This window comes from Coenobita brevimanus, chromosome 107, assembly GCF_032717465.1.
Source record: "Coenobita brevimanus isolate Jiangsu-jjx chromosome 107, ASM3271746v2, whole genome shotgun sequence".
NCBI lineage: Eukaryota > Metazoa > Arthropoda > Malacostraca > Decapoda > Coenobitidae > Coenobita > Coenobita brevimanus.
In genome coordinates, this window is record NC_137060.1 from 10,143,385 (window position 1) to 10,169,674 (window position 26,290).

At 47.0% G+C, this 26,290-nt stretch overlaps 1 protein-coding gene across 7 annotated transcripts in view; it reads right to left on the reverse strand.

Annotated features, from left to right (window-relative positions):
* Positions 1-26,290, reverse strand: part of LOC145416791 (ras-related protein Rab-29-like) — a 163,935-nt gene that overhangs the window by 2,999 nt on the left and 134,646 nt on the right. For all 7 annotated transcript variants that reach the window (XM_080285712.1, XM_080285717.1, XM_080285711.1 and 4 more), the window contains 2 exons: positions 13,577-13,777; positions 6,377-6,558 (listed from right to left, as the gene is read on the reverse strand). In XM_080285712.1, the coding sequence (XP_080141838.1) occupies positions 6,377-6,558; positions 13,577-13,777 (383 nt within the window). The remainder of the gene's footprint in view (positions 1-6,376; positions 6,559-13,576; positions 13,778-26,290) is intronic.

The window sequence follows — 26,290 nt, forward strand, 5'->3', positions numbered from 1 at the left end:
TAATGTCGAAACTCACTTCCAGTTGCTGGCAGTGCCACTTACAAGTTGTACCTCTGGTGGACTGTTCTGCATATTTCAAGTTCCCTAGCTTCACAGTGGGAGGATGGAATCGATTGAAACTTTGCATGCATATAGACGTTAATAAATGCAAAATACCCGGGGAGAAAATGCCACTTTTTCTAGTCAACGAGACATGGGTTGTTATATAAAGGTTTGGCATACCAGTTTCATCCTTGGACCACCAGGAACAAAATTCAGGTGCACAACCTTGGAAACCAACTACTGTAAGCTAGGAATCCAAGATGGCGTCCAAGATGGCTGTCAATCCTATTTATTTTACTGTATGATGATAATTTGTCAATAAATCGTATATAATCATTATTATCATGTTTTTAAGGCATTTTTATATTATACTACTTGTCTTTAGAATTAAGAAAAAATTATTATTTATATTCGAAACAAAATATTTTATAAATTTAATAATTTGTTAAAATGAATAATATTTTTTTTCCTTTAGAAAGTTTGCATGCTTTTAAAAACTGAGACGTTTCGCAAAAATACAATTGCTAGGTGCATAAACAGCACACATCACAGAAATGTCAATAGGTGACCATGTCATGAATATAAGCTCTTGTATCATACTTTATAATACACCATAACATATATATATATTTTTTAATGAGATATAACACAATCGTTATATTACTGAAATAACTAACACTGAGATCTATTCCAATACAGAGATCATCCTGGTCAAACTGAGAAAATGGAAATACAATATTCACAAAAAATCAAATCTGAGTCATTGCTATCCTTCATTTCTTGGAAGCACTGAGCTCTGGAACAGCTCTCTGGAGATTCATGGCATCTGCAGGCAAGATAGCATGGAACATTTCGTTTGGGACATGAACAGTTTCTTAAACAACCTTTTCCACAACCAGAAAGAAGGAATGTATACATCGCTGGTGGTCACAGTTCTGAAGTCACTAGAAGTGGTACAAGTTCTGCTTGCTTTACTGTCCATCCATAGTCAACCAGCGAAGGAATGCAAGGCTTTGCAATGTGTGTTGTCTTGTCAGTGATTGTTGCAAAGGCATAATGTTTCAGATGCTGCATGAAGGCATCGTCAGTACGTGGAAGGAGCTTGTTGGTGAAAATTTTTTTGAGTGCGAGTCTGTGTCAAAGAGACATCTGACATCTTGGCATTCTTTGTGCAGACTGTGACAAGTAACTTCCTAGCCTGACCAATAACATTTCAGTTATGATGGCCTTGCGTTCACAGAGAAAGTCTTCCATAGGATCCAGTTGAATTTTCTTAGTTGCTGCTTCTATTCCTTTTGGCTAGTATAAATGGGAATGCTGGTGGTATCCCTGCTACTTAGACTGTGAACAAATGAAAGTGAGAGGCAGGTGTGTGGTTGCAGTGCTCTGGCAATGTCATGTATGGGAAGGTAAATGTCTGTTGCTGCCTTGACCCAAAGTTCAGGAAGATCTTTCAACATGGTGGATGCATAAAAAAGTATATACAAAGGACAATAACATCTGTATCATCTGACTGAACAGAAACCTGATCAACTTCGTCTACTTGAAAACTATACAGGGCATACAAGGTAATACGAGTTTCTGCCTTTTCATGTGTTGATTCAAGGACAGGGACTGCTGTTACACTTTCACTTTGCAACATTACTGACTGTGTTTCTTCACTGAAACCAACAACCAGATATTTTTTTGGTGCTACCAGGACGTGAAGACTGGAGTTCATCTTGACATCATTTATCACACAAGTAAGCAAGTTAATTGTGCTTTGTATGTAGAGCAAACAAAGAACTCTAAAGGATCTGGTGCTTTGTACTGGTCTGAGACATCAAATATTTTGACTGTTTTTGGCCTACCAGACCTCTTCTGTTTTGTTGCTTCCTGCATACTTGAACTTCTGTTGCGATCAAAACACAAGTGAACAGCCAATGCATTAGCTAGGACTTCTCTAAGAACTGCTTGTTTGTATCTAAGTGTAATGGCAGAGAACTTTTCATCTTTCACAAAATGGCAAACAGTAAATCCAGTGCATGACATCGATCATTTATGCACTTGATTTGTTGTAGGGTGGCATCATTTCAAAACTGCTTATGCCTGTATCCTCCTTTAGAGCTTTCGCAGGACTTGATTTTGTTCCACATGCTCGCACTGTGCCATTCTCATTAAACGGGGATGGAGGTTAATTGCTACATTCATCGTTTCCTAGGTACTCCTGTACATCACAACTGCCACCACTTGCAATAATCTGTGTCATACGAAGAAGGGCTCTTACTTCATCAGTTTTTCGTGAGACCTGAGTTTTCTTCTTGCTACTTTTAGCCTGGGTTTGTGTGAAGAAGGTGCTCCATTTGACAACTTGAATTTTGCCTTCTTTGTGTAAGGAATTTTCGAGTACTTGCAAGCCAATTTCTTTCACATGTGTCAGATCATAACGAACATATTCAAAACCATGTTCACCAATAACAGTAGCCTACTGATTAGGTGGTTTGAATCTACTGCAAATGGATTGGTTTCAGCAGCTGTCATCAAGTTTATAACTTGTTCACTGTCAAAGGAGACCCTGAGTTGTATCAGCTTCATGATGTGGGTTTTCAGTTTCAGAATTGAGATTTAACATATCTTTTAGGGCTGATCTGTGATGTTATAGCTGTGGTGTAAACATCTTTGGCACATGCTTTGAAGTTAGAAGTGATGCCTGCCATCCAGGGCCTGGCACACATCTTGGACGCCATCTTGGATTCCAAGCTTACAGTCGTTGATTTTGCAGTTAAAGATACGGTATATCAAATTACTTTGAAAACCTAAAAAAGGTATTCCTTGTCCTTAAAACCCCTGGAAAACATGCATTAAACTTGAAAATACTGGAAATCATGGCCAACATATGTGCATTTATAGATATGGCAGCCATCTTGTATTCCCAGCTTACAGTAGTTGGTTTTCAAAGTTGTGCACCTGGATACTATTCTTAGTGGTCCAAGGATTAAAATATTTCACAATCTTTTATAACAATCCATGACGGCTCAACCCTACTTGTCCACTGGGTAAAGAGTGTGCTTCGTACATGCATGACCTATATCCGCCAGGTCAGGGGTCAGAGGTTGTCATGTGCAGAAAATATGAAAAGCACTAATATTACGTCCTTGCTGGCGCGAAATGCTAAGGCTCCGAAGATTGTTAAGCCAGGACCATGATTCTTGGGTGGAATGTTGCACTGGAGTATTCCCATAAAGAAGTGACTCGTATTGTCAAAACTCACTTCCGGTCGCTGACAAAGCTTGGTCCGCTTAGAACTGGCCATCGTCGCCTACAGACTTTTATTATTTCTCAGGAGTGTCTTAGTATTGAACAGAGGTGGGCACCCGGTACACAAAAAGTACCGTCGGTAACGGTACCGGTACTTGCCTAAAATTGTAGTGTCACTACCGGTACCGGTACAAAAAAAAAAAAAAACAAGTACCGAGTACCGACTCGGTACTCGGTACTCGGTGTGAATAAAGTAAACTTGCTCTGTATTGAATTCTTTGTTACCACACTGAGGACCCAGAGACCAGTCTTGTCAGTAAAGCCGGACCTGAGGAGAGATGAAGGATGTTGTCAGACAACTGCCACAGTCACATTAACTATGGGGTGACTAAAGCATAAGGTTTTGCGACCATTCAGTCCTTCACTTTCAATACATAGATCGCTAAACTTTAACCGGCCACTGTAATTCACATTCTTATACACCTAGTTTAGTGTTTATCAAAATAGACACAATTTTATGACTACATCGTGTCATTACATGTACAATAATCTGATTAATAATTACACAGTGCACTTCAGTTTTCTTTTCCAGTTTTGCCCTTGAGGAAAATGAGTACTTCAAAATGACAGTCATTGAGTCCCGCCCGTTTTGGTTTGAGCGCGTCCCTCCCCGTCGAAAACAGACGTTCCACAGCAGTACTGGATGGTATTGGCGTGTTATAAGTTACAATAAGTCTCTGAAAACCTTTCAAGGAAAGCAGTCCTTGTTGATTTTATGTTTCTGGGGTTTCTCCAAAAATTCCTTTGCAAGCTTTATCCCAGTCTCCCTTTTCTTCCTCCCTTTTACATAGAGCGGTTCGAAAAACTCTTCCTTGACATCCTGCTCGTCATCATCATCAGTGGTGCTGCTCTCCGCGTCCTCTAGCTTGCTCTCCAGTAGTGACACCATCTTCTCCACCCTCCTCTTCGTTTTCTCTATGTCGTAGGAGACAGACTCAGGTAACCACGCCAACCACGATAGCTTGAATTGGGGATGAAAGGCAGCAGCAAGTAGGCAGTCAATGCCCTCGAAACGATGGCCGAACCTGCCTTTCACACCCCCAGTCACTGTGCTCACTAGAGGCTAGCACACCGTCAGATTGGCGCTTCCTTCACCTCTTTTAATTTCTTGAAGGACATGGCCAGGGTCGGCAGCAGCACTCCCATGCAGGCCTTCTCCTCACCTTTTTTTTAATCACTCGATGGGGAATATAGATAAAATGTACCGGTACCGAGTATCGACAATATAGACTTAAAAATGTACCGTCGGTACCAATTTCGGTACATGACGAAAAGAGTAGTGTCACTACTGCTACCGGTACTCGAATTGTAACTCGGTAATATAACTCGGTACTTTTTTACCTCGGTACTGCCCACCTATAGTATTCAATGCTATATATGAGAAGAAAAAATGTTTGAGACGGTTATGAAAATCTTTTGCAGTTTCTCATCTAACAGACAATGCTCACAACACTGGTTCATTGTTCCTGCAATCTCAAATACGAATAGACCAAAGGACACTCTCTCCATCGGCTTGGAGGCTCCCGTGTCACCTCCGTACCAGTCGAAGTTTGGATATAGTACAATAACATTTACTTCCACATGGAAGGTAGGTGGAGGTCGCAAAGCCATTGTTTTCAAATTTAAATTCCATTGTGGTTATCTGCTAAACGACGATAGTACAATCGTTTGGGTAATATCTACCTAACATATCGGTAATCAGCATGTTGTGCAATCTCTGTCGGTGTCCCGGTGACGTATAAATAACATTAACCCATCCACTACGAGGGGTCTCTCTCTCTCTCTCTCTCTCTCTCTCTCTCTCTCTCTCTCTCTCTCTCTCTCTCTCTCTCTTCTAAGCTGTTTAAAATAAAAAGCCATCATTAGCAAAAGTGTTAGTGGGAAATTATTCTAACTCTTAACGATATATAAAAGCTGTGTTATTGGGGTTTGTAAAGTGCACTGTGAATAATGAAATGTTACGGGCATATTATTCGCTGAAAAATAAATGTGTTAAAAAGTGTCCTAAACCCACGAAAATACGGTCCATCTTATCTGTATATACGAGTAATTGGCTGACAGTATATTGCTCAACACACCTTTTTGGCCTTCGAGATATTTATTAACAACACATTGGCTAATAACAAACTTTAATGGCCGACAACATATTGATCAACAACATATTGGCCAACAACACATGACTGACCAACAACATACTGGCTTAGAACAGACATTACTGACCAACAACATACCGGCCAACAACACACACTACTGACCAATAACGTATGGCCAACAACACACAAGACTGACTAACAACATATGGAGTATACTGGACAACAAAACACTTTGCTGGCCGGCAACCTGTCGTTCAACAACTCACATTACTGACCAATAAACACTTTACTAACCAACAACATACTTGTGAATAACACACACCTATTGTCCAGTAACACACAGGGGAATGTGTTTGTCAAGTGTACGGAGAAGTGATCTGTAGTCTGAGAGGAAGTGCGTTAGATCCACTGCTGGAGTAGAAAACACCCTGGCGATTTGAATATCGTTAAAGCAGCCTCCACTAATATTCCACAAGATCTACCGATATGTCATCAAAAATATTTGCGTTAACACCGTCAAGCCTGTTCTAAATGAGACAGCCCTAGCATGTATTCAGTATGGGCAAACGGTATTAGCACTGAAGTACTGACATGTGAAGATGTGGTGCATTTATAAGTGATTAGGGAACGAATTGTCAAGTCCATGACGAGAGCTGGATGCAATATACGAGGGGAACAAAGTTGATTGACCAGAAACTATTTCATTCTTAATGTGTTCTGTTCTGGAGACTTTGGCGCTAATACCACCGTTCACAATCCATATCGAATACACGCGAAGGTTGTCTCACTCAGGACTGATGTTGTGCTATTAGCTGGGAGTGGGGATGGGTTATGACATGTAAGTGGGTCTTGTGGAGCCTGGGACTGAACTAGCAGCCTTTCAGATAGCAGACCACTTCTCTAACCACTCGACCACCTTTCTGTTTCACATACAGAGTACGTACCTTATTTGCCAGCAACATACAGGGGATGGGGCTACCGTCATCAAGGGTACATTTGGAGTCGACGTCCTTCTTCCACTTGAGGGTGTTGAGGAAGGAGCTGCGATTGGTGAGGTCGAACATGATGATGCAGCCCTGCGCATCCTTGTAGTACACCCGGGTCATCCATGTGAACCGCTCCTGTCCTGCTCCCACCACCACACACAGAAAGATACAAAATCACAGTGAGTATACAGTAGGACGGCTGCTTTACATTCTTAAAACAAAAACTGTTCATTATGGACATTGCGATTTTTGTATGATTAACGCCGGTATTGTAGTCATGGGTTACCATATTTTTTGCTTTTCTTGTCTATCAGTCTATGTCCACAAACGGTAGATGTAGCCCTGCGACCATGTCTTTTGAGTGATTATTCTAAAACTAGAATAATTTCATTCTGGCCTGAACCATATTCCTTCTAGAAAAGTGTGGTTCAGTTCGGATCAAAAGTGTTTGAGTTAACCTTGTTTTGTGCCCTTGATCACTATTTGAAGTTTTCAAAATCGCCTTGGCCTTGCCTTATCCTAAATTCTTCCTGAAAGTTTGGTGTAAAGCAGGTAAAAACTGTTCAGCTTGACCTTGCCATGGGACCTTGACCTGCTGCCCAGCATTGGCTGACTGTCAACCCTGCCACGGAGTTTGGAACAAGCCAGATCAAAAGCATTTTATTTTGTTCAAACACAACTTAAACACTTGCCTTGTCCTGTGACCCCGACCTTTTACCTGTTGTTCTAAAACCGAATAAGCAACCCCTTGGTTACCACTTAACTCTCTCACCAAGTTTGGTTAAAATTAGATAAAAACTTCTTTTTGCTCGCACACGCACGCACACGCACGCACGCACGCACACACACACACACACACACACACACACACACACACACACACACACACACACACACACCGCTCGCTGGTGCAGTGGTATCGTTCTCGCTTGCCAACTGGTGGACGGGAGTTCATGCCTCGATCAGGATGCGAAAAGTTTCACTGACGAAGTGGGTGGTTACTGCCCCCCTTGAGCAAGGGGACGGGTGTGTGCGTGTGTGAAGGTCACAGCCTTGCCCTTAGATGGGACTATATGAGCTCTCAGCTCCCTTCCGGGAGAGTAAAAGCTGACGATCACGACCATCAAGTAATCCTGACCGACCCGGTGAATTACACACACACACATCAAACAAAGCATAACATCCTCTCTCGCAGCGTTAGCGCAGGTGTAATAAATAAAAAGGAAGTGAAACTTATTAAGGATGATACTGGCTACAAAGAGGTGATTACTAACTGCAGTGTGTGTGTGTGTGTGTGTGTGTGTGTGTGTGTGTGTGTGTGTGTGTGTGTGTGTGTGTGTGTGTGTAATTTTATCAAGTGAAATAAATGCCATTTCACATCATATAATACAAATAAGTACTGGGAGTCTCAGTCTCGAGGAGTTAGGGACTGGACCCCACTAACGTCAAATTTTAGCAGCACTCCTTCCTGCCTCGTAAGGAAGCAAAGACATTTCTTTAACCAACTCCGTTTTTTTACCTTTATCGATTCTAACGTAGTTTGCACTCCTATTTTACAAGTTACATATCAAATCTTCCTCAAATGCATGAGAAGCGTATTATGGCAGATGCAAGCAATGGACGCTTTATGGTGAAAGCTCTCCCACGAAACTGACACTTCCCATGGTGGCGTCATTTCCAGTATTTTGCTGCGACTAGCAAGAGACGACTTCTCTTTAGTTGACTGAGTCATAAGAGCCAGAGTATTAATCATTTGAATTGCTGAGATTTTGACCCACGCATCTGGTAGCGCTCATGACTAGACCGTCACACTGTCATATTGCAGAACTTCTGCCTAGAAGAATTTTTTTATTTCCCGAACCGAGTCTCCTTGGAACTCGCTTCCCCGGAGTTGATTCCCCCTAAACTTCAACCTACAGCTGTTCAAGTCCAACTGTTACAGATATTTATGAATGGAGGACGCCAGTAATCTGGTGTATGGATTTTTTTTTATTTATTTATTTGTTCTTCCATACTCTGTTCTGTTATTAAAAAAAAAAAAAGTTCCCCACGTACAGCAACAGAGGAGAAAGAGAAGATCTAGAGTCAATAACGCCTTTTTACTGTAAAGATATAGTTCAGCTAAACAAAATCGTCTGGTGTTAGCGTGAATAAGCCATCTAACTGCATCAGCCATTAAGCAAAGGTTTAAAAAGTCGACCGCGCAGCTGGACACACACGTCTTACCGCGTGCAACATCCCTGTTTTTATCATAAAAGTGGGACATAATGGGAGAGTTCTTCAACAAATTACAGTAGAAACGTGGGCTTACACAGATGAATTTAACATTATTTATGGGACACAGCATATGCACCACTCTGTTTACTCGTATATCTGTATATGCAGCACTGGCCTAAATATATATTTTGTAACAACTGCAGCCATTATAAATATATAGTCATTATTCATCATAAGTCCACTGCTGAATATGCTCTCTCCCTACCTTCTCTATGATTTGCTGGACCTAATATTGCCATATGCCACCAAAACTGCATAGCAAGGTGAGATTTGTACTGGCTACCACAACATCTCAACATGACTAGTTTGAATATAGTGTCCCTTGCCAACCTCCGCCAAAATCCATGTTAGGATGCAGTACAGAATATCTCAGATAGAAAAATAAGAACTATGAAAATGCTAAAATGTGGCAGTTTAATAAGAATATAATGCTAAAAAGAGTGGTGGTAAAGAAAGTTTCATTTTTCAGATAAAATTAGCAACTCAGTGACAAAATGTCGGAAGGAAAAGAAATACATAAAATGAGAATATGTAAAATGTAAGTCATTAAAAGCAAACAAGGGGCAGTGGATGAATCACAGCCACCCAGTCAACCTGTACGATCAAGAGTGATAAGACGGTGCTGTAAGCCTGGTCAAGTCATCTCGACCTGTGAAAAGAACAGAGATATTGAAGCTCATGATTCGATAACCTCAGAGTTCAGGGTGGCTTCGAGTGGCACTGACAGATAGTTTACTCACAGTTATTCCTGTTCTAAAAGACACTCCGTAATGATTTGCAACTCTTAATCAGCAGTTGGTGCTTGATTTGTCTATAAGAAAAAAAATAAAATACTGTAGACCATCAAGAATACGGCTATTAAAACCCGAACAACCTAGGCAACATGTTTGAGGGTTCGAGCACCACCCTAAGCGAAACTTGAGTGTAATATCTGTCAACTTATTTCGAGATTTTGACTCTACGGGAGGCACTTTTAACCCTTTCATTCCGATGGCGTATTTCTATCTATCTATCTATAGCCCGACGCCCTAATCCCGCAAAGGGTGGCCGCAGACAAAACGCCTCCAAGTTGCTCTGTCACCCACCATTTGACTACCCTCCCCCCAACTCACCCCCCCTCCCTCATATACCTCTCAACTCCATCCCTCCACCTCATCCTCGGTCTACCCGTCCCGCTCCCTCCCTCCACCTCACCTACATACACCCTCTTAGTCAGTCTTTCATTCTCCATTCTCTCCACATGTCCAAACCACCTCAGTTTATTTATCCTAATCTCCTCAACCACATCCACATCCACCCCACAACGTTCCTTCACTTCTTCATTCGTCAACCTGTCCCTCCATGTCACTCCACATGCTCCTCTCTAGTAGCTCATTTCCACTGCTCTCACTCTTGACTTTTTCCCCTCTTGCAAGGTCCACGCCTCGCTTCCATACGTCAGGGTAGGGATCACAATACTATCATGCAGTGACTTCTTAACTTCCATATTCACCTCCCTATTTCTCATCACTGCTTTCAGTGAACCAACAACCTTCCTTCCCTGTTGTACCCTTTCACGCACTTCATCCTCCAAAGTTCCATCCTTACTCATGACACTACTCAAGTACTTGGATGCACACACATTCTCCATATCCTCACCATCCAACCTCACTGTACATTCTGTGACTTCATTCCTCTCAAACACCATAACTTCACTTTTGTTTACATTAACTTTCAGCTTCCTCCTCCTACACACTGTCCCAAATTCATTCACCAAACCTTGCAACTCCCATTCATCTTCACTCAAAAATACTGTATCATCAAGAGACAACAACACCAGACTCTTCCAAATCTCACTCTCATTCATTAGAGCCACCCCCACATCCACTGGCCTACCTTGCACCTCCTTTACAACCCCATCCATGTATATATCAAACAGCCATGGAGACATCACACAACCCTGTTTCAGTCACACATTGAGATCAAAGAACTCACTCAGCTCACCATCCACTCGCACCGTAGCCCTAACTCCTTCGTACATACTCTTCACAGCACTCAACAATTCCCCCTTCACTCCATATATCCTTAATACCTTCCACATACCTTGCCTATCTATTCTGTCATAAGCTTTCTCCAAGTCCATGAAGGCAGCATACACTTTCTTTCCCTTCTGTAGATATTTTTCCACTAAACATCTTAGAACAAATATCTGATCTACACACCCTTTTCCCTTCCTAAATCCCCCTTGTTCTTCTCCAACTAGCTCCTCTGTCATATGCCTAACCCTATCAATGAGTATGCTACCATATATTTTACCAGTCACACTAAGAAGGCAAATACCCCTATGGTTACCACATACTTCTTTCTCCCCTTTTCCTTTGTATAAAGGAACGGTTATACCTGATTTCCAGTCCTCTGGAACCCTTCCCTCTTCCCAAGCCAATCTACACAACTTCCATATCCACTCCACAATCTAACCCCCATACCTAAGCATTTCACCACACACTCCATCAATTCCTGGGGCTTTTCCCAACTTGATCTTCTTCATTGCTTCCACTACTTCCGCCCTCTCTTCCTCCCTCCTCTCATCTCTTCTTCTCCCAGCCATTCCCCAACCACTTATACTAGCACTGCTGCCACTCTCCACATTCAACAAATCCTCAAAGTGCTCCTTCCATCTCCTCAATTTCTCTCTCTTCTCCACCAACAATCTATTATTCCTATCTTTCACTCCCCTACTATTTCCTCTTTCACACTGCCTTACTTTCTTTACCTCCTTCCAAAACAATTTCTTACTCTTCCTTCATTTCACACTTTCTCCCAAACTCTTAATCCACTTTCTTCTTACTCTCCTTCACAAGTCTCTTCACCTCCCTTCTCCTGCTCACATATACCTCTCTCTTCTCTCTCTCATCTTCTCCCCTACCTCTACTCGCTAACCATTCACTATATGCCTTCTTCTTTTGTTCCACAGCTCGTTTCACCTCATCATTCCAGCATGCTGTCCCTTGCACACCCTTGCATCTGCTCCTCACTTCACAAACCACCTCACACGCTGCGCCTATCTCTTCCGTAAATATCTTACATACGTCTTCCACCCCTTCCATCTGCTCTAGCTCATACCTTCCCAATTTTCTTCCACTATGCTCTTATACTCTGCCACTTTCTTATTATCTTGCAAAATCTCCACTCTTCTCATAGGAGCTGTTTCCTCCTGTCTTCCCCTTCGTCTCCTCAACCATTTTCTTTGCACCTTTACCTTGGCCATAACTAGGTGATGGTCCGAGACTCCATTCCCCCACCCTCTCCACACTCTTGCATCCAACACTTGTCTTCTCATTCGCTTATCCACACACACGTAGTCTATCATTGCCTTTCGTTCAACAAGTTCACCATCCATCCTTCTCATTACTCTCCATGTATATTGGTGGATCATCTTATGCCGAAAGTAGGTGTTGGCTATTGCCAACCCCCTACCAGCACAGATGTCCACCAAAGCACTACCATTCCCATCTACTTCAGCTGCCACACCCCACTGACCAACCACTCCATCCTTCGTACATTCCCAACTTCGCCATTCATGTCTCCAATCAAAAGCACTCTCTCGCTCCTCTCATATTTGTCCATACATGCTTCTACTCTCGCCTAAAACTCATCGTTCGCTCTTGCCACTCGGTCCTCTGTCGGAGCATACACACATACAATCGCCCACGCTTGTATTCCTACTTTCATCCTCACCCATACAATCCTTGCACCCACTGTTCCATACTCTCTTATATTCTCCTTCCACTTCTTGCTTATCATCAGACATACTCCCTCTCATGCCCTCTCATTCTCATTAACTCCCGCACATATACCTAAACCATATTCCCATTCTCTCACCCTTTCACCTTTCCATTTAGTTTCAGTCATACCACATATATCCACTCTTGCATCCTCAAGCACCTGGACAGTCTCTCTCTCTTTCACTTCATCTTTCACTCCTCTCACATTCCACGTCCCCACCCTCAGAATGTCCTTTGTCCGTTCCTTAGTCGTCAACGTATGGTCCGTCCTGGTCCGAGGCGCTTTATTCGCTTGTTTATTTAGTTCTTTTTACGGAGTGGGGCACTAACCCACCACCAACCCTTTTAGTCGCCTCGTACGACAAGCAGGGATACTGGGGGAGTATTCTTGATACCCCCCTACCCCCAGGGGGGGTATTTGATATTGATTAATGCTATCACCAGACGATTTCATTCAGCTTTGGTGAGACTTTTCAAACAGGAGAGTTAAATACAGCCTTCTTTAACCCCTTCACTACTAAATGCCTGTCTATGCAATACAGTCACCTGGAGGTAGGAAGAATGAAGTTAAAAATACGTCACCGGAATGTTGTTCGAAACCTGAAACCTGCCTGAAAACACAAAATCTGGGAGAAGGGGGGTTAACTGTGTACCTGATGGACTAGGACAAATCGGTGGCTCGTTTGGTTTCGTGCTGGTCTCACACTTAAATAAAGCTCTGAGTGGTGGATTTGAGCTCCCCTGACCACTGACTTTATGAGGTGGACATTCACAAGCAAACGCCTATTTGCAGTGATCAAATAACCCAACCTTCACCATACCACTGTCTGTTTACAACTATCTTCTGCTTCACGCCATACCACTGTCTACTTATAGCCATTCCGCTTCACTCCGAACCACTGTCTACTTACAGCTCTTTTCTACTCCACGCCATACTACTCTGCTTATAACTATCTTCTGCTTCACGCCATACCACCATCTACTTACAACTATCTTCTGCTTCACGCCATACCACTATCTACTTACAGTTTATATCTGTTTAACCGTCTTTGCTATATTTCTCTCCTAACCTTCTCCTAACCTCCCTGTGAATCTACCCTTCACCCAATGGACTAACCAGCAATATCCCAGAGCTGCAACTTGATGGTCTCCGAGTCTGACCACTTGAGTATCTTGAGGGCGAAGTCCACGCCCACCGTGCCCTTGTAGTCGCGTCTGAAGGAGTCCTGCACGTACCGCTGCACGAACGATGTCTTGCCCACCGTGGGGTCCCCGATGATGATTACCTTGAAGAGCCTCTCCGACATCTCAGGCACCTCTGCAACACAAGGAAAATTGACGTACCTCCTGCAGACTAACTCATCTTAACCTCTCCAGTTCCATGATAAATTTCTTTCTTTACTCTTGCTGTCTCCGGACGACTGTATTCCAGTTATGAGATTATTTCTAAGTTGCATAAAATTGTCTGGTGGTAGTACGAATGGCATATAAAAATACAGTCACTCTAAAAGAAAGTATACCCCCAGCCCTGTGCAAGAGACCTTGTACCTTGTGGCTGCATTCAGGTTTGGTAACAGTGCACCTGATGTCAGGGGTGGGGGTGAGGACTGAGGATTGGCGTCGGGAGATGGGGGTGGGGGATGGAGGAAGCTGATCTGCACGAAACTGCTTCAGCTTCCCTCTCCCAGCACACACCTTTGAATCAGGGTTCAGCATGGTTGCAATTACTGTTTCGATCAGTAGGTGACTCACTATAGACTGAGTATTGTGGACAAACGTGACTGCATTATATATTAAATAATATGTTATAATGTAACATCAATATAATGTTGAATTACAGTACACATCCTTTCAATATGTGGCATGAAACATTCGAACCTGATATCAGATATGCATGACACCAACTAATTTATGCCTTCCAATCACCCCCCCCCCCACCTTCTTGGTGGGAAGCAGTGTATGGAGGTTTAATAATACCTGTGTTAGGGGATACGGATTGTCTTTTTAATCAAACATGGCAGTTTTATTGCGTATCTAAAGTGGGCACGCATCTTATGCATGTGTGTTCGGAAGTGCGTTGGCAGAAATGTGGTTCATCGCCTCAAAGGATCAACGACAGAGAAAAATAACAAAAACCTTATGAAGGTGTTGGGCAGTCAACACATAAATGCTGTGAGAGTGGGAACGTGTAGTCGCTGGAGAGTTATGTTGTTGGTGCATGATTGTGAAGGCATATTTCAGATATAGTTATGACTGATTAGAAATATGACGTGGAGCGGTGTTTCGTGCAGATCAGCTTCCCCTCACCCCATTGACGTCAGGTGCATTGTTACCAATCCTGAATGCCACGAGTTAAAAGGCGTCTTGCACGGGAAGAGGGGGGGGGGGGTACTTTCTGCTATCTTTTATGAGTGCTTATACAGTCGGGGACAAAAGCTCGCCAAATAGTTCACTTCGGCTTCTCACTTTCCTTTGCTGACTAATATTGCTAAGTTGATAGTGGATTGGTATGTTTGCTGCTCGTAGGCTACATGATTCTCTCTGATAATGATGAACCAGAGAGAAAAGTGACGGATAAGCCCCAAATATGAAGTAGACACAGTGGAAAAATAGGCGAACTTTTGACCCTACATCTACAAGTGTAGCTGAAAAATAAAAGTACATTGAAACACCTCAGTAGCATAAGAAAAATTGTATAAAATGCCTTCACTGTTTCACATTCAAACAAGGTTTCTGAAAACGAGAAGTTGCTTCTTTTTTTTTTTTTGTCAATTTTGCATGGTGGTTGTGGGTTGTCTTATCTGTTTCAGCAGTTCTCTTTATTAGTTGCATTTGTCTTAACTGTCTTTATCACCAAATAACAGATTTATTTTATTATTAAAATGCCGGATATAGTCGCGGAAGGCATCACAGCACACCCAGGAGGAGCCTACAGAGGGGCGGACAGCGCGCGGCCCAACTCCGGGCGACAGGGACATAAGTCCACCCTGGCCGCGCGCCCCTATGACCCGGAAATCGCCAGCCGCCACCATAGCAGGAAAGGTAGACTACCTTGCGGGCTAGCTGAACCTCGACAGGATCAGGGTGGAGCTGAATCATTAGCTCCAAGCAGCACCCCAGCGACGGCCAGTAGCCGTGCCCTTTGTGAGACGGCCAGTAGCCGTTCAGCCCTTGAGGAGACGGCCTGTAGCTGCTCAGAAGGCTTCCAAGAGACGGCCTGTAGCCGCTCTGCCCTTCAGGAGACGGCCTCTAGCCGCTCCCCACTGAGAGCCATGGCCTGTATCCAGGTTCAGGTGACGGCCGGTAGCTGCGCCCCTAAAAGGCCACAGCCTGTAGCCGGGCCGCATGGCAGGAGACGGCCAGTAGCTGCTCCCTCGTCAGTTGTTGCTATACCCCCCAACAGGAGCCAGCGACGGCCAGTAGTCGCACTGGGGGAAGAAGGGTACGTCCCCTCTCCTCCTGTAGTTGCCTCAGAGGACACAACACAGGCGATGGCTGGTAGCTGCGCCCGTTGGCAGGAGACGGCCTGTAGCTGCTCCTTGTTGTCAGCACGTTGTCCTCCACACGGGATCTCGGCGATGGTCGGTTGCCGCGCTGACAGGCAAGTGACGGCCAGTAGCTGCACTTCGCCTGCGCACCGGTCAGGGAGTCAGGCCCCAGCAATGGCCAGCAGCTGCACAAATGACAAAGGGACGGCCAGTAGCCGGTCTCGTTTCATTGCCCAGGGGAACCCAGCGACAGCCGGTAGCCGCGCCGGGGAGGAGCACCAAAGTCCCTTGCCCCCTGTGACTCCACTACGAGAAGGCTTGCCATCAGACCTGCCGACCAGCGGGGGCACAGATGACCCTGCTGTCCACTGTGAATGAGGCAACCTTCAGGAGGAAGATTTCAGCCCCAAGGACTGTTGGAGAGGCCCTGTGCTATCCTCAGGACTATTCTCTGAGCAGCTGACCCCGGAGGGACCCTACCTGATGGACTCCGACAAAAACCGAAGCCGCACCCAGCTCCTGACGACGTTGCTGACTGCAGGAGGCCACGGCCGACTGACCCCCAAGGCCACTTCCAGGACTCCCGGGCGAGACCTATCCCCACCGATATGCAGGCGACATCTGTCCTTCATCAGGTGCTTGAGTGAGTGCTTCAGAAACCTCTTTGGCCGCAGTCCCGAGGGCTTCAGTCCAGTTCCCAGCCCCGACAGTAAGGGGCCCTTCGCCACACACAGCCCCGGACGAGAGATGATGCCCTTACTAGTGGTCCCATGGCCACGGGACGCAGAAGCCCTTAGTGAGGCTCAGTCCCCATCAGGATCCGGGCTGTGAGCTTCCCCACTGCCCTCTGCCATCACCGCTGCCTCACCCAGATCCTGACAGTGAGTGACAGTGCCGATATAGTGACAGTGGAACAGTGACTATCAGACAGGGCAGTGTATTAATAAGAAAAGGGAAATCAAGGTACAAGAACCCTTTGTGAAGCCATGTCAGGCCCTGAGTAAGCCATAGCTTAAGTAAAGACCTTCCAGTGAATACAGTGGCTTAAGTGAAGACCTTCCCATGAATACAGACCTTAAGTGAAGACCTTTCAGTGAATATAGTGGCGTAAGTAAAGACCTGCCAGTGAGCACAATGACCTAAGTGAATGTATAAACTCTGCACCTAAGCCCTAGTGATAAATATCCTCAGCCTATTGGGACCTAAGGCCAAGTCACGTACCTAAGTGCTAATGTGAATTCCCCTAGTGTACTAGTAACTACCCCCCTGTCTAATACTGCAAGTGCTGTTCAGTGTACTGTTCACTTTGACCAAGAATTCTTGTCTGTTCGGTATCCTGCGCGATACTGCTGCTTAGTATCTCAGTACATGTCTTGTCATTGCCTATATTACTGTTTGTGATGTCTGCCTGTTCCAAAGCCTAGACTTTGTCAATATATGTGCAATGTTGTTGCCCTGTGTTTTTATGCCCTGGCCCTCTCTTATTTGTCTAAGCTCCGGTCTAGAAAGGGAACCCAGCTACACTCTAGGCGTTCAAGGGCTGGGAAGCTGCCCCTTAAACACCTAGCATAACACTGGTGGACAACAGTGGTTCTTGACCCAGGTATACAAGAGGGGCATTCAGGGAAAACCGGCAAAATGGCAACCAAACCTCACGTACAATTGCCTAAATTCGACCCAAAAGAATATGGCATCCATATGTATCTAGCAATCATTAAGCCATTACTAAATATCAGATTTGAGGACGACAAACAGAAAATAATGGTCAACTTCCATTATTGTGTAAAGCGGCAGCAAACATTGTGCCAAAAATCGTCCCAGGGCTCACATGGCAAAACTTTATGAAACTCGTAATCCAGGCCATTACACCGTCACTAGGAAAAGTAGTGGCACTATCCCTATTGGATAGTTTGACCTATGACGGCAACCTGGATGACACTGATCCAGGGTAGGCGACTTGTCACCACCGCCTACCAGGAGGCAAATGATGAATCCCAGGAACAACATACCTTCAACACACTCCTCGAGTCCTCCCCAGCATGGTCAAGGAGCACTTAACGATCCACGACCCAATAGGAGACCTGGACAGGGACATCCAACTCATACGACAGCTTCTGACCTCCCGCCCCACCCCTCAGCAGATTTACATGATGAATAAGTTCCCCACGAACAAACCCGCACCACACATCAAGCCACGTCCACCTCTGCCACACACCAGCCCCACCCTGGCACCCAGCTTGCCCAGGGCACACCCCACCAACAAAAGCCCTAGCCACAAGGAGAACCCAAACCTCATCCTAATCAACCCCTGAGAGTTCTCTGCATGCAGCTCCAGATGTCCACTCCATGACATCCGAGACCAATTGAAGGCTGCTAGATGCAAGCACACCACCTCAGGCCGACATAAAGTATCCTCATTAGAAAACGAGGGGCCCAAGGACAAACCCACACCCACGAAGGAAATCGACCCCAGGGAGATGGAGCAGGAGGAGGAAGGTGGTCAATGATAGTTGGATTTGTAGGACCGCCCCTGCACCTCCCCACGGTGGCGGGAGCCACCTCTCTCAAATATCGCCTCCCAGTCTACAACAAGATGAGGCTAAACGGGGTAAAAGCTTGGCTTCTGGTCAATACGGGAGCGGCCACATCATGCCTGTACAGTCATTTTTACTCCCGTCACAAGTTGACCTTTGGCCTGCTTTTCCCGACGTCATCTCATCTGGTGGACGCGGGGGACGGCCCCCTGTCTATTCATGAGGAAACCTGGGCCCTACATGTCAACACTCACCAATCGGCATCGACACAACACAAATTCATCACATTTAACTCCACCTGCCGTAACTATGATGGATACCTGGGACTGGACCTGCCACCATCGATTGCCACAACAGACAGCTCCAGTTCCAGAAATCCCCCGACCGCCCCGGCCCCCTCCCCAGAGCAGTGTGCACTTGCATGCCCCACCCTCTGACCCCGCCCCCCTCCCTCCCACATTCCCCGCTACCACCTCCTCCACAGTAATGATTCCCCCCCACCACGAAGCCCGGTTGCCCCTGAACAGACCTACAGGTAAGTCTGTCCTATTCTCCCCACACCTCTCACCAGGAACTCTCTCAGCCTACCTCCTGTCCCCAACTTTTCTCCCCTTCCTACATCATAGCAGTCCGCGTGGCAAACCTTGCCCCATCCCCCCTAACGCTACCTAAGGAACTCATAATAGGGTAGATGGAAGAGGCCGAGTCCTGCCTCCCCCTCCCCTCCAGCCTTCCTGCCCTACTGCCCCCCATTCCCAACCACCTCTTCCCCCATCAATCAGACACCCTCCACCGCCTCCTTCTAGACTTCCAAGACCTCTTCATGGCGGGGCCCTTCAACATTGGACACACCACCTACCTAACTCACGAAATCTACACGAAGGGCCCACCAATCCGCCAGCCATCCCAGCGGAAAAATCCCAAGCAATGGGAGGAGGAGGACCGCCAGGTCCAGGAAATGCTTGAGGCCGGGGTCGTCTCCCCTTCCACCAGCCCCTGGTCCTCCCCCGTCGTTCTCATAAAGAAGGAGGATGGCATTATGCAGTTCTGCGTCGACTACCACCGCTTAAATGAGGTGACCATCAAGGACGTCACTCCCCTTCCCAGGATAGGCGACTCCCTCAATTCCCTGTATGATGCCTCCTGGTTTTCCACCCTCGATCTCCCATCGGGGTACTGGCAGGTCCCAGTGCGACCGAAGGACAGAGGTAAAACCACCTTCTCTACCAGCAACAGGAAGGTTTACGAGTTTAGTGTCTTATCCTCTGGCCTCTGTAATGCCCCAGCCACCTTCTCACGATTAATGGAGTCTGTCCTCAGTGGCCTCACCTGGAAGATATGTTTAACTTACTTGGACAACGGTATTGTGTTCAGCAAGACCTGGGCCAACCATCTCCAATGCCTCAGAAAAGTCTTTCCCCGAATCCACCCGAATCCACCAGGCTGGTCTTAAGCTCCGGCCCTCTAAATGCATCCTGGCCACCAGAACCGTCTCTTTCCTGGGGCATGTCATCTCCCAGGATGGCATGTCCCCCGACCCAGGCAAGCTTCGCACCATCACGGACATCCCCCCACCACAAGACGTCCACGGAGTCTGGACCTTCCTCGGCCTGACATCCTATTACTGACATTTCATGAAGGGGTTCGCCCACATTGCTGAACCACTCCATGACCTCACCTGGAAAGGAGAACCTTTTGTTTGGACGGACAAGAGACATGCCACCTTCCAACAGCTAAAGGCAAAGCTTATCTCCGCCCCAATCGTTGCCATCCCTGACTACTCCCTGCCATTCTGTCTCTACACAGACATCTCCTTGGTGGCCATAAGCACTGTGTTAGCTCAAGTCCAAGAGGGGTGCCAACACATCATCGCCTATGCAAGCCGCACCCTCAATCAGGCGGAAAAGAATTACACCGCCACCAAGTGGGAATGCCTGGGCATTGTCTGGGCATTAGAGCACTTCCAGGCATACCTGTCAGGGACACAAGTTACTATCATCACCGACCACCAATCCCTCCTGTGGCTGCAGCAATCGGACGCTCACAACGCCCAGCTCATCAGACGGCGCGAAACGCTGGAGGAATTTAACTACGAAATATCTTACCGCCCCAGCAAGCTCCACACAAATGCTGACGCACTCTCTCAGCTTCGCATCAGTGCTGTGCACCATGAACCAACCTCCTCCAACAGTGGCAAAACAGGAGACAACCCTCCTGGATTCCCCCTCATCTTTTCCAAAAACTCCACCACCAGGACAACCACTTGTTCACCCCATCGGGGCATATCGTCCTCACTCCCAACACCACCCTTGACGCCCTGAGGCACCTCCATACCCACAATGGAATCCACCTGGGCACCAAGAAACTCCTGCAGATTTTCAATGATGCATACTGAACTCCTAACCCCTCCACCCAAACCAAGGATATTATTCAATCCTGCCGAGCCTGTGCTTTAGGGAAGGACATCACCCACACTGCCAGCCCATCAGGATGTATCACCACCCACAAACCCTGGCAGATACTCTCAGTCGACGTAGTGAGGCCCTTGCCTCCAAAATCAGGCTACCAATATGTCATCACTTTCGTCGATACTTATTCTAAATTTATCGTCGCTTGTCCAGCAAAGGAGCATCATGCTGTTGCAGTAACCAACGCTTTGATCCATCATGTATTTCCCTATTTTGGCATCCCACAAGCCATACACTCCGACAATGCCCCAGAATTCACCGCCAAGATCTGGCAGGAGTTAGCTAATATCTTCGGATATCACATCTCCCATTCCTTCCCCTGCTGGCCACAAGGGAACGCCATCTGTGAACGAAGTCACTGAACGTTAATGAACCAACTCCGCACCTGGATAGAAGAAACAAAGAATGAGGACTGGCCAGCGCACATCAAGATCGTGCAATGGGGCATAAACTTTTGCCCATGAGAGGACAGCATCTCGCCTCACGAATGTGTGTTTGGGGAAGCGCCTCTCCTCCTACCCCTGCGGCAACACCTACAACCCCCCATCACCTCCCGGTCTGATCCCCTTCACCATCTCAAAAGGCGGCTTTCACACCTACATAGTAACTTAGACCTCCGACCCGACTCTGCCTCCAACTGGTACAAGCCAGGTGACACCGTCATGATAGCCAAGCTCCTTACACCTCACAAGCTCGCAGCTTGCTTCATGGGACCCTACACCATCACCAACATTCCCAACCCCTACCAAGTGATGGTGGATTACCACAACACACCCCGCACACTCAGGAATCGCCATGTCCGCCCTTTCTGCACCACCACTTCCCCAACCCCCACCCCACACTCCCCACCTCCCACCACCACTGACAATCCTTCCCCTGACTCCTATGGCTGCTACATATCCCCCTTACCCTCCCTATCCCCTTCCCCCTCCCCGTCTTCTCCCACCCCTCTGCCTGTCACACCGCATCACACCTCACCTGACGACTCACCAACACCGCAAATTCCAAACCCATCTCCCACCCCTTCCCCACCACCCTCCCCATCCCCCACATCCAGCTCCATGTCTCCTGCCCACGCGCTGACCACACCAAGCTCTCCTTCCCATGTCCACCCTTCACCACGTTCGACACCCATCACCTCCCCCAGGCCCGTCGTCAGAACACCACCCCAATGCACCCCTTCGACTGCCCCACCACACGCAACCCAAACAGACCAACACCACACGCCCAACTTACCGCCCACACCCACCCAAAAAACCACCATCACACGCTCCAGCTGCCTTTAACACCAACCAGCAAGATACGCCACTGCCTCTATGCCACCCGCTTCACCACAAAACCCAACTCCTTCCCTCCTCACCCTCCTAACACAATCCCTATCACACTCATGCTACATCAGGCACAAATCCCGTCCACCATTACTCCCAAGAGACACAATGCCGCATTGCCTCATCATAAAACCCCACTCTCCCCAGCAGTTTCCAGCATTCAGCTCAGCCCTCTACAGGAGACAAGACTTCCCACCATGCAAGTACGACGCGCTAAATGGGCGCCGTCCTTCAGCCAAAAACACCATGACCGTGGCCCTCTCCACCTCCTACAGCTCCTCCACACTGCCACCGACCCATCCACCCTCTTCATCACCTGCGACACACAACTAGGTGAAAACCTGGCCACCACAGCCTGGAACGCCCTCTTACAACACCTGCAGCTAGTGCATCACGCCGACAACACCAGTGTCTATCACCTCCAGTCATGGAGACATGACTTTTTCCCTGATGACGGTGGTAAAATGCCAGGTATAGTCATGGAAGGCATCACAGCACCCCCAGGAGGAGCCTACAGAGGGGTGGACAGCACGCAGCTCAACCCCGGACGACAGGAATGTAAGTCCGCCCGGGCCAATGCCCCCTATAACCCGAAACTTGCCCGCCACCACCACAGCAGGAAAGGGAGACTACCTTGCGGGCGAGCTGACCCTCGACAGGATCGGGGTGGAGCTGAATCTTTAGCTCCAACCAGTATCCCAGTGACGCCCAGTAGCTCCACACTTTGTGAGATGGCCAGTCGTAATTCAGCCCTTCAGGAGATGGCCTGTAGCTGCTTGGAAGGCTTCCAAGGGGCAGCCTGTAGCCGCTCTGCCATTCAGGAGACGGCCTGTACCCGCTCCTCACTAAGAGCCACAGCCTGTAGCCGGGCTCATGTGATGGCTGGTAGCCGAGCCCCTAAAAGGCCATGGTCTGTAGCCGGACCACACAGCAGGAGACAGCCAGTAGCTGCTCCCCCGTCAGGTGTTCCTATACCTCCCTATAGGAACCAGCGACAGCCGGTAGCCGCGCTGGGGAGAGAAGGGTACGTCCCCTCTCCTCCTGTAGTTGCCTCAGAGGACACAACTCAGGCGACGGACGATAGACGCACCTGTTGGCAGGAGACAGCCTGAAGCCGCTCCTCATTGGCACGTTGTCCTCCGCACGGGATCTCGGCGACGGTTGGTAGCTGCACTGACAGGCAAGTGACGGCTGGTAGCCACACTTCACCTGTGCACCAATCAGGGAGTTGGGCCCCAGTGGTGGCCAGCAGCCACGCTGATGACGAAGGGACAGCCAGTAGCTACCCTCATTTCATTGCCCATGGGAACCCAGTGATGGCCTGTAGCCACGTCGGGTAGGAGCACCAAAGCCCCTCGCCCCTTATGACTCCATTACAAGAGGGTGATCTGCCATCAGACCTGGCAACCGGCAGAGGTGCACATGACCCTGCTGTCCACCCCAAACGAGGCAACCTTCAGGAGGAAGGTTTCAGCCCCGAGGAGTGTTGGAGAGGCCCTGTGTTATCCTCAGGGCTATTCTCTGCACAGCCGGCCCCGGAGGGACCCTACCTGACGGACTCCGACAGAGACTGACGCCACACCCCGCTCCTGACAGTCATCAACTGCAGGAGGCTGCAGCCGACGGGCCCCCGAGGCAGCTTCCAGGAATCCTGGGCGAGACCTCTACCCCCTGAGTTGCAGGCAACACCCCTCCTCCATCAGGCGCCTGAGTGAGTGCTTCAGGAACCTCTTTGGCCCCAGTCCCGAGGGCCATACTCTGGTTCCCAGCCCCGACAGTGAGGGGCCCTTCGCCACACACAGCCCCAGACGAGAGAAGACGCCCTTACTAATGGTCCCGTGGCCGCGGGACGCAGAGGCCCTTAGTGAGGCTCAGCCCTCATTAGGATCCAGGGTGTGAGCTTCCCTACCGCCCTCTGCCATCACCGCCGCCTCACCCAGATCCCGAGAGTGAGTGACAGTGCCGATATAGTGACAGTGGAACAGTGACTGTCAGACAGGGCAGTGTATTAATAAGAAAAGGGAAATTGAGGTACGAGAATCCGCTGTGAAGCTGTGTCAGGCCCCGAGTAACCCATAGCTTAAGTAAAGACCTTCCAGTGAATACAGTGGCTTAAGTGAAGACCTTCCCATAAATACAGACCTTAAGTGAAGACCTTTCAATGAATATAGTGGCATAAGTAAAGACCTCCCAGTGAGCACAGTGACCTAAGTGAATGTATAAAATCCGCGCCTAAGCCCTAGTGATAAATATCCTCAGCCTACCGGGACCTAAGACCAAGTCACGTACCTAAGTGCTAATGTGAATTCCCCTAGTGTACTAGTAACTACCCTCCTGTCTAATATTACAAGTGCTGTTCAGTGTACTGTTCATTTTGACTCAGAATTCTTGTCTGTTCAGTATCCTCCACGATACTGCTGCTCAATATCTCAGTAACATGTCTTGTCATTGCCTAAATTACTGTTTGTGACGTCTGCCTGTTCCAAAGCCTCGAATTTGCCAATATACGTGTAGGGTTGTTGCCCTGTGTTTTTATGCCCTAGCCCTCTCTTATTTGTCTAAGCTCTGGTCTAGAAAAGGAACCCAGCTACACTCTAGGCATTCAAGGGATGGGAAGCTACCCCTTAAACACCTAGCATAAGAAGTATTCCATATTTTATTTCTATTTGCTTATTTACTTTCGTCGATCCGGAAAATTGTGGCACACCTGAAAAAAGGGAACGTTCGAACATTCAGGATCCTCCCACGGGATCCACCACAGCATTCCTGAATTTTATACAGAGAGACGCCTGGAGTTTTAGTGGTTTAAGGTACTGAAATTGGAAGTGGTTTATAGGAATTTACATGGAGCACAGTTAGAGAAATTTCATGTTTGTGATGGCTTGTTCTGGAATGTAACGTGTGCCTGTCTAGCAGAAATGTATTTAGCCAGCAAGCATTTGGTGCTTTTTTTTTTTTTTTGTGATATAGATTCTGGTGAGTATTTGCTTCAGGGGATGTCATTAAAGATTTTGCTTATGTCTGTTGTCGTGAGGAGTGTACATTGTGTGGGTTGCGAGGAGTTAATGCCATCAGATGCATGTTGTGACTGGTTGGTTGGTAAGGTGACTGTGGAGTATAGTGCTCTAAAGTCGTCTTTGAGGATGCAACCGTGACATGAGGTGTGACTTTGTTAAGAATTTGGCGTTCATCTTGGATGGTGTGGTATGTAGTGTTATGGATCTGTACAATGAAGGGTGTGCTGAGTCCTTGTTTGCTTTAAGAATGGTGACAATTATTCCATGTCAGGAATACGACAATATGTGTATGAGTAGTTGCTGACGTTTGTGAGGGCCTGGTTGTAATGTGTTACTAAATATTTCAGGACTAAGTTGCTGATGCCACTTTGGCCGTGTGCATCCAGGGTTCTTTGTTTTTTTGTTTTTGTTTTTATAATGTTACATGTCTGCTCTGTAGTGAAAGGTGTTATGTTATGGTGAAGTGGAAAGGATTACCTATTGAGAGAAGGCTGTTTTTCAGAGGCAGTGCATGTTTGGGTAAGGTGGCTTATGCTTGAGTAATGGTTCACGAATGTATCTCCTTGTTCTTTGTAGGGAGGGATGTGTTGGGAGTTGATGGTGATGGTGGCTTGGGCCTTGGAGCTGCTTGTTAGTGATTTCACGATACTCTTAGGTTTTTTTATATAGCAAAGAAGCGTCTCTAGAGGGACAAAGTGTTGTTACAAAGATCCTCGAATTTTCATATTTTCTTTGTGCTAATTTTGTTCAGTTTCATCATTTAATTGTTAGGCTTGTAGCCTTGAGATGATGCTTGTTGTGTGTGTGTGTGTGTGTGTGTGTGTGTGTGTGTGTGTGTGTGTGTGTGTGTGTGTGTGTGTGTGTGTGTGTGTGTGTGTGTGTGTGTGTGTGTGTGTGTGAACGGGGAGCTCTGTTTGAGTGAGTTACGTTGTTTCATGAGGCAAGAAATCTCCTGTGTAAAGTCTGGGTTGTACTGTCTTTTGCTGCCTTGTGGAA